This window comes from Furipterus horrens, unplaced genomic scaffold (genome assembly GCF_987537825.1).
Source record: "Furipterus horrens unplaced genomic scaffold, mFurHor1.1.pri manual_scaffold_9, whole genome shotgun sequence".
Classification (NCBI taxonomy): Eukaryota; Metazoa; Chordata; class Mammalia; order Chiroptera; family Furipteridae; genus Furipterus; species Furipterus horrens.
The window spans coordinates 100,998,533-101,007,692 of NW_028327179.1; the positions used below are offsets into that span (position 1 = coordinate 100,998,533).

General features: G+C 62.6%; 1 protein-coding gene across 1 annotated transcript in view; it reads left to right on the forward strand.

Annotated features, from left to right (window-relative positions):
• The window catches only part of ACTR3B (actin related protein 3B), a 42,598-nt gene extending 35,964 nt beyond the window's left edge, over positions 1-6,634 (forward strand). Inside the window, exons 9-12 of the mRNA XM_090287722.1 lie at positions 544-636; positions 4,574-4,699; positions 5,664-5,747; positions 6,171-6,634. Of these exons, the coding sequence (XP_090143848.1) occupies positions 544-636; positions 4,574-4,699; positions 5,664-5,747; positions 6,171-6,266 (399 nt within the window). The 3' untranslated portion in view covers positions 6,267-6,634. The remainder of the gene's footprint in view (positions 1-543; positions 637-4,573; positions 4,700-5,663; positions 5,748-6,170) is intronic.
• The last annotated feature ends 2,526 nt before the right edge of the window (positions 6,635-9,160 follow it).

Below are 9,160 nucleotides of genomic sequence, written 5' to 3' on the forward strand. Positions count from 1 at the left end.
AGCTCGGTGCTGCCCCACCGTCCTCAGCGCCCGTGTGCGTCAGAACTGCCCTTGGTTTTAAAGAATTTTTCAAATTAATGGAGTGGAGTTCTTTATACTTTGGCTCATGTAACTTAGGGAATGGAGGCCAGGGCCGTTTCCTGAGCACCGTGAATGTGGTGTCACGTTCTGAAGCCACCGTGCGCTGACCTCCCACGGACGATGTTCTTTTCTTGGCTCCTGGCTGGTTTTTTCATAAATTAGTATCATAATCGATGTGCTCGTCGCCTCCTCACGGTGTTTCTCATTTTCTCACGCGTGTCACGTCCGTACTGTAGACACTCGGCACGTCTCAGCGGGTTATGACCCCGGCTGCTCCGCTTCGGTTGCTGTGTGATGCCTTCCCTTCGTCTCTGGGGGGCACACGGTCCCATGTTCTTTCCCATGCGCGGTGCTTAAAGGGACAGTCAGCTCTGTGTGTGTTAACGTGACTTTAAAAAAGCATCTGTCTCGTCCCGCTGAGGGAAACGTGTAATGTTTCTTTTGGATTCGCACAAAACGCAGTTCGCCAGCCCGGACTTCGTGGCGTCCATCTCGGAGGTGGTGGACGAGGTGATCCAGAACTGCCCCATCGACGTGCGCCGCCCGCTGTACAAGGTAGGAGCGCCCGCGGGGTCGGGGCCTGGCGTCCTCAGAGCAGGCTCGTCCCCTCCCTCCCAGAGGGGCCTCTCTCGGGGTGTGGACGCCGCAACTGTTGGGCGGCCCGGCTCCGTAAACCCGGGGTACGCAGTGTTCTGCTGTCGTGTAGCCTCAGCTGTGCTCCCAGCCGGACGGTGTGAGCGACACGTGCCGCCTGGAAGGTACAGCGACCCGCCCTCTGTGGTCCCCACGGGCTCCGCTGGACGGCATTTGCGTTCCGTGCCCACACGGCGTGGCCAGAGGGAGTTAGGGCCCGGCTTGGGACAGCCCCACAGAGACACTCAAGCAGTGTTTTTTCCCCAGATTCCTTGATTGCGGGGACTTTTGAAACTTGAGAAAATGCTCATCCGTGCAGTTCAGGGGGAAAGGTAACATTGCCGACAGCCTGAGTGGGAGCAGAAAGGCTGGTCGGGCAGCCTCCCTGCACCCGCGGGCCCCCCGTGCCTCTGCGGGGGAGTCGGGCTCTTGCCCGGCCTCAGCGCCTGGCCCGCCCACTCGGACCCATGCAGCGCGTTGGAGGAGGGAACCGGGCTCCGTCTCTGTTTCCTTCGGCTCCTCCCCTCATCACCACTGTCCCGGGTCCCTGAGAGCAGCCGCGTGCGCCCCTGTGTGAGCTGCTCCCCGGGAGGCTCGGTGTGCGCTCGGCTGCGCCGGCTCCACCAGCACGGGCACAAGGCGGGTTATACGGGGGGGGGGGGGGGGCTGCTCGCAGGTGCGGGCACACACGTGCCGCCTGCCCCGCTGCCTAGGAACTTCAAGTTTCACGTCCTCTGGTGGGCAGTCCGGGTCAGGCGGGCCTTCTTTAACCGGAAACATGAGCCTGAGAGTCAACACCTGCATTTGGTCACAGCTGGAGAGGGAGCGCGGACCTGAAATCGGGGCGCGGGGGGGCAGGAAGGAGAAGATAGAGGTTTCAGTTTGGCAGCGAAGGGGAAGTTTACCAAATTGTTGTGGGTCACAGGTAGCTTAGGGGAAAGATTTCTCAGACTAATGGGGTTTTGCCTTATTGTCCCTATTTATTATAGGTTTTTATCTTATTCCAGCTGTTATAAATTAAATGAACTCTTATCTTTTATGGCTCATGGTTTTTATGCCTTATCAAAGAAATTTTTGCCTACATCACGGTCATGAAGATTACAGAAATTTTTGCCCTCTAAGGTTCTTCAGTTTTAGGCCTTACATTTAGATCTGTGACCAGATTGAGTTAAAACAGTAGAAAGGGCCCGCGTGCCTCTGAGCCTCCCGCCCCCGGAGCGAAGCCCCGGGCCTGAGACGCGCGGCCCTGCCCCTCCCGACACGGGAGCCATCCCCCCTCCCGCCGCCCCAGAAGGGTGACGATGTGGCCTCCTCACGCCCTCCCCTGATGGGCCCGTGGGGAGAGATGGAGCAGAGCGCAAGTCCTCTGGGGGAGCCACGAGGCCAGGGGCGCCCAGGCAGCTCTCGGGGTCTGCGGTGATGTGGTGACGTCACAGGTCAGGCCACCACGGGCACGAAGGGGTCGCGTGCCCTTCAGGTCACCCTTCGAGAGCACAGCAGCCCGATTTTGCGAGTCTTGGTGTTTCCTGTGGTTCAGTTAAAGCAGCGCGACGTCTTGGACGGTCACGTAGGGGACGGACAAGCACACAGAGTCACACGGAGTGGCCGGGGGACGCACGCGGACAGGCCAGGCCTCCGAGGCGGTGACTGGGGGCTGTCGGGAGCCCAAGGCCTCCGAGCTGCCTGCTGCGGAGCAGGGATCGTCCTCTGAGCCCGGAAAGAAGGTTCCAGAGCAGCTGCCTGCTGTGGGGCTTAAAAGATAAAAGTTAATGAAAAACAGTAGCAGCAAGAACAAAACGAAGCGCTGAGCAAAGCGCCCTGAGCACCGTCTGACTGCAGCAGGCGCCGTCCTCGGGCCGGGACGGCTCCCCCCGGATGGATGCTGCGGTCTCTCCCCCCAGGAAGCAGGCGGCTGGTCTGACCAGCAGCTGGCGCGCGCGACCGGATGCCGCCTGAGTGAGGCCTTTTGTAAGATGGGGTGGCCTGAGTGTCAAGGACGCTCCCAGGCCGCGACTCTGAGCAGCAGGTTGCCTGAGAGCGCCTGGGGGTGGGGGAGGGGGGGCGGCCCTTGTGACATGTCGCTCGTGCCCGGGCGCCTCCCGATTGCGGTCCTGCTGCCTCGCCTTTGGGCCACGCCATAAATGCACGTCAGTAACCGGGGGCGTGTGTGTGCGTGTGTGTGTGTGTTTGCACGTGCGTGCGTGCGTGTGTGTGTGTGTGTCTGAGCTCAGCACTCCTGCTGTCTCTGAGGTCCCTCTGTGAGGGGACACAGTGCTTACCCGTGACCTTGATCCTGGGACGCGACGCGGCGTGAAAGGTCTCAGTTCGTTTGCCATGAACAGGCAGGTGCCCGACCGTCTCTGGGGAGGGGTGTTCATAGAAGCCCGCCCCTCACAAGGGGGACTAGACGGCAGCCTGGGGTCCCGGGACGCGGGGCCGTGCCCATGGCTTCCAGCGGGCACACGCGGTTGTGGTGTGGTGCCCTCAGCGGGGCGGGCAGACACTATCCCCGGGCACGCTGTCTCGGGGGACTCGATTCAGGTGTTCTCGGAGGGGCCTGTGCGCAGTGTCCCCGTGAAGTAGGGGGTGCGCGGAAGCAGGGCAGTTGGCGCCACGGTGCTGGGGGTCCCTAGTATCTCCCACCAGACAGTCAGAGCTCGGAGGGGGTAGCTCAGAGCCGCCTCTCCTCCCTGGCCCTTGCCAAGCACAGACGCCCCCTTAAAAGCAGTTACACTTGGGGCTTTTGAAGGCGATAAGAAAACATGAGTTCAGCTTGGTGGCCGCCTGCAGGTGGCTTCTGTGGCTCATCCGTGGTTGAGGCGGTGTGACAGCGTCAGCCTGGTACCTGGGGGGCTTGTTTTGGGTGATCAGCAGCCGGCTGGCAGGTCACGAAGAAGGGGGCTCTGGGCAGACCCCGGGTGGGAGTGGCGGCTGTTGGTGGCCTGACTCCTCTTCCACTGGCCTCTGAGTCGGCCTCCTGTCTAACCTCGAGTCTAAGTGGGGCTGGCGCCCCGTTTCTGCTCAGGACTGGCTCCTGGGGATGGCCGGGGTCAGGGAAGGGTCGCCTGTGTGACCCACGACCTGGGCTGCGGGGGCTGGAGGACGTGTTTCCGCTGCTGGCCCCTGTGCCGCGTGCTCACCTGCGCGGCGGGATCGACCGTTTGACCCACGGCCCCGGACAGGGCGGGCGAGGCTCTCTGCCCACGGGCTTCGGCTCCCTAAGGGCCACGTGGTCTTCCTTCTCTTGGGTTTTCTCAAGTGGTGTTTTCTGTGAGAAGGTAAGTCAGGATACCCTGACCTTCACTTCCGTGGTCCTGGATAATCTCCTGTGGCCAGAAAGAAAACAACGTTCTCAGCAAAGTCTGTAGGAGGTTTAATGAGGCTCCCCACCGCCCCGGCTTCTGTCGCGGCCGCTTAGCAGGATCGAGGGTGACGGGACGTGGGCAAGGGTGTCTCACGTGAAGACACTTTCTCCCAGCACTACCCTTCTGGGCGGTCAGTGTTGATTGGAGCCCTATTTCCCCAGTGATTATTCAGGCCGTGTAAGCTAACTGTCCCACGTTGCCTGGCCGCAGATTCTCACTGTGACCCGCAGCAGGTCCGTGGGTGCCATGCGCTGTGCCGTCCGGTCCCTGTGAAGCTCCCGCGGTGTCCCCGGTGAGCGCACGGGTGGAGCTGCCCCTGCTTCCCGGCCGGGAGTGAGGAAGGGAGCCGGGAGGGGGCTTGGGACACGGGGGAGCACGCCGGGCCCCTCATGGCCGGCACCCACCTCGCTCACTCGTGGCCTCAGCGTGAACTGGGCTGTCCACACGGGCGGCCAGCGCGGCCCCCCAGGAGACCCCTCTGCTCTGTGTTCCAGAATGTTGTCCTGTCCGGAGGCTCGACCATGTTCCGGGATTTCGGACGTCGGCTGCAGAGAGATTTGAAAAGGGTGGTGGACGCCAGGCTGAGACTCAGCGAGGAGCTCAGCGGCGGCAGGATCAAGGTGGGGACCGGGCTGGCCCGCTCGTGGGCGCGGGGGCTCCTGTGCCGAGCGGACATGGCTCTCTGTCCCCCGGTCCAAGCCGGAGGCTCTCAGTTACCAGCGTAGCAGGGGGTGAGAGGATGCTCGAACCCCGCTCTTAGCCACACTGTGAGGTGACGTTGGGGGTTTGCTGCCTGACCCCTTCTGAGTGTGTTGTGAGGACCCAGCCATCCAGCAACGCAGCAGCAGGGACCTTGGGTGCTCCCGCCCGGGCCGCCCGCAGGTGCCCTTCGTGTTGGGAGAGATCAGGCACATCTGGGGCCTCTTCACGGGCAGGATTGCTGGTGTCCCCCCGGAATGTTCCCAGTAACCTGCTCAGGAAGCACCAGTGTGTCCCTCCCGTGAGGGTCCTGCCGTGGTGGGCAGTCCTGCGCGGCTCCTGAGCGGGCCCGGGCTGTGGCGTGGGGTGACCGGGAGCACACACACGTCCTCGCCTGCTGGCCACACTGTTGGCAACTGTCATTTCTCACAGTATCTTTGGGACACGAAGTGTTATTTGGAATTATTGTCACAACACCGAAACATCGGAATTGTTTAGTAAAAAAGAAAAATGAACTGGGTTAGCTGCTTGGGTTTTTCCTTATTTAAGGGCCTTTAGTGTGAGAGGCTCTCCCCGAGTTGCCTGCTTTGTTCTCTGCACCACTCTGGGCTGGGGGCAGGGCGCGGGGCAGTGGGGGGGCTCCGGGGGCTGGAGTGGGGGTCCCGGGTGGTGGTGGGCGTGGGGGCCTCGGTCTCGGGGGCCGGAGTGGGGGGCCGTACGGTTTGGCAGTGGAGCTTCCTTTCTGAGGCTGCAGGTGGCCAGGGCCGCCACGGGGGACTCGAATGGGAAGCGCCGGGGCCGTCAGGGCGGGAGGAGGCGGCGTCTGTCTGTGGAAGGTCCTGGCGGCGCCCTCCGCCCCGGCGTGACGCGGCCCCTTCCTTGCAGCCCCGGCCGGTGGAGGTGCAGGTGATCACGCACCCCATGCAGCGCTACGCCGTGTGGTTCGGCGGCTCCGTGCTCGCCTCCACGGTAGGTCCCCCCCGCGGCCCCGGCCCCCCGGACAAATGTCTGGGGAACGTAAACAGCGGGTGTGGCCCCCACAGTCCCCCGTTCAGGTCTGTGAGATGGAAAACACGGGGCGTCTCAGTTCTCAGGTGTCCTCGCTCACTAGGGGCGGGCGCGTGTGGAGACGTGGGACCCGGCCGTGACCTAAGACTCTGCCCGAGTCCTGAGTCCTGGGGACGTTTCCTCGTAATTGTGCCCCACCCCTCACCTGTGGGAACGGCCGACGAGTGCCAGCTCGGGACAGTGGTAGCTCGTTGTCCCGAACAGGCGGGCGGGCTTTTATCAGGCGAGCTGCCCGTGTGGGGGGGGGCCGGGGGCGCCAGGTCGGGGGAGGGGGCACGTCCTTCCCTTCTGGCGCGCTCACCCCTCCCGGTTGTCGCCCCGCAGCCCGAGTTCTTCCAGGCCTGCCACACCAAGAGGGACTACGAGGAGCGCGGCCCCAGCATCTGCCGCCACAACCCTGTCTTCGGGCTCATGTCGTAGCGCTGGCTGTGCCTGTCGGGGAGCGAGTGGCCTTCAGAGCCGGGGCACCCGCAGCCCTGTGAACGTGGCGCTCGGTGTCCACGCGGAGGAGGGGCCTGTGTCGCCGTGTGCGGGAGGCACTGCGGCGCCAGCGCAGTGACGGTCACCGTGTGCCGCCTCCGGGGACGCCCCCTCCCTCTCGTCCCTGCCGTCCTCCCGAGTTCCTCGTGACAAGTACTTCTGAGGGGTTTAACTGTGACTTAGAAATCGTTAGGAAAACAACCTAGAACGTGGCGCAAAGAGTCCCCCACCCCCAGAAAGAATGTGGGGCTTAAACCCTGTCTCCCCGGCCTATTTTTGTAAATAAAATGCTACCGACTGGAAATACACATGGTGTTTCTACTTCCGGTCATTCTGTGTTTTGTGGTGTCCGGGGCACCTGGCTGCTCCTGAGCCGACGCTGCTGTCCCGGGGGCTGTGACCCACATTTCTCCCCGTGACGCGGGAGCATTGGCGCGGGCGTCGGCCGGCAGACTTGGCCATGTGGAGCTTAACCACTGCAGAGCGTCGTGTGAGGGCTGTCGCGCTCCCGTGAGCCCCCTGGGGCGGCTGCGCAGGGGGCGCCAGTCACTGTGGGTCTGGGCGAGACGCCGCTGGCCCCAGCCCTGGGGGGAGAGGAGCGGTTAGACCCGCGGTCAGGGCTCCCCGTGGCACTTGGTCCCCCTGCTCCTCGGAGCCACGTTCCCGTTCAACAGTATTGAGACCGGCCTGGGCCAGCTGAGCCGCCGGCCAGGGCTTTAAGGCAGTTTTCAAACTGGTATTTGTGGTATTTCTTCCAAGGTGTGAAGCGTGTTTTTCTCTCTCAAAATGTGCTTTCATCAAGGATTTGCTAGCTAGTAACTAAATCAGTCTGCACATCCCTTTTCTCCGACTGAATTATACCACAGTGGGATGTTGTCAGTGGGTGAGGTCAGCCTTCTGTCACAAAACGCCTCCGTGAACGGTTTTCTGTAAGAAGTCTCAACAAGCGCAGACTTCAGCGACCATTCTGAAATGGCAGCTCAGGAGTTTCTAGAGCCACTTCCCTTTCTGATGGCACAGGGAGTCGCCCTGCCCTGCGTAACGGGGGGCAGCGCCGACCCAGCCTCACGGCGATGAGGGTGCTGCCGGGCGCTCTAACCGGAAGTCAGGGGCCGGGGGTGCGTGTTCTCTGGTCGTCCTTGGACGCAGGTGGCGGCAGCGTGGGTCAGTGCAGCCGCGGGGACTCCTGGGTCCTGGGCGGGGACCCCACCGGCCATGCCTGACGGCGCCAGCTTCCACTTGTTACATTTCTAGCCAAGACCGGGCTGAAGAGCGTGAGGCGCATGGGGTTCTGTTCCTACACGTGTGGGGAGCACAGGTGAGAGAACACCAGGGTTCTGAGCAGGGCGGGCGCGCAGCTCCTTGATGAAGGCCCTCGAGAGGTGCCGGGTGGTGCCCTGACCAGGCGCTCACGGTGGGCAAATCCCTGTGGCAGGGGACTCCTGCCACGCGTCCCATAGCCCAGAGGGAAGGAGCCAGTGACGTGGCCTCGTTGGGGTTGGGGTTTTCTGCCAGCAGGTGTGGTGACGGCAGGTGTCCTGGGGTCCTCCGTAGCTGAACCTGCTGCAAAGTCAGGGACGGGGGAGCAAAGGGGAGTGAGAGGCTGGGGAGGGGGGGGTCTGAGGAGCGGAGGCCCGAGCTTCAGGGCCCGGGGACGGGCCGTGGAGGCGGAGCACTCGCAGTGGTAACTGGACCGCCGCGGGGGGCTGGGTGCATCGGCAGTGGAAGAACGCAGGGTGTCAGGTGGGTGGTCCCGTTGGGTGTGGGCCTCTCCTGAGTGGGTGCAGGGCCTGGGAGGCGATAGCAGCACTGGGGTCCCGTCGCCCGTGTCCCGAGTAGCCGGGGTGTCTGGCGCTGAGCTGCACACGGACCGTGTGCAGGGAGCTCCCTGTGAGACCGGGGTCACTGTCCCCCCATTTTCCAGCAGGAAACTGGCGGAGAGACATCAACCACCATGACCAAAATCACAGCAAGGGAGCAGAGGCGCGTCTGGTCTCAGCCGTGCGTTCTCAGCCCGTCCTGTGGAAGCAGGTGGCTGAGCAGCCCCTGGGGGCGGGGAGGGCCCGCCGAGGACATGAGTGTGTGAGCGACGTCAGGAGATGTGACAGGGAGCGTCAGGAAGTGGCAGCGGGAACTAGAGGAAGCCCCCCCCCCCATCCACACCCCTTGGGACGCCACGTCCTCTCGGAAGCTGCTGACACGTGTGTTTCATGTTGAGTTGGTTTTGTTCAGTGCTCTGCCAGCACATGTTTGCCACAGGCAGTGACTTGACTGCATGTACAAGGCAGGCAGGATGGAAGAGAGGCGTTGGCTGCGCACTCGGCCGTCTGGGCCCAGCGTGCGTGTCCTCTCGATTGTAGCCGGTGTCACTGTTAAAGAGCCACGGTGGAGCCCCGAGAGCCCCTCATCAGAAGTGCAATGAAAAGGCCGTCTGGGTGGAGAAAAGAGAATTTTAGGGCCATGAGCTGAGTGGGTGCTCAGACTACCAGTAAGAAAACATTTTTTAAATGAGTTCATTCATATCTTTTTAGAGAGAGGGGGAGGGAGGGAGAAAAGAGGGAGAGGAACGTGGATGTGAGAGAGAAACATCGATCGGATGCCTCTCGAATGTGCTCTGACCGGGGACTGAACCTGCGGCCCAGGCCTGCGCCCTGACCGGGAATCGAACTGGCGACCGTTCCCTTTGTGGGACGGCGCCCAGCCAACCGAGCCACACTCGTCGGGGCAAGAAAGCCTGTTTAAAAAGACGGTAGTATATAGTGGTAGGGTCTGAGCGTCCCCGGGCCCTTCGCTCACTGTGGTCCTGAGGTAATGGCACCACCACCCATGAGATA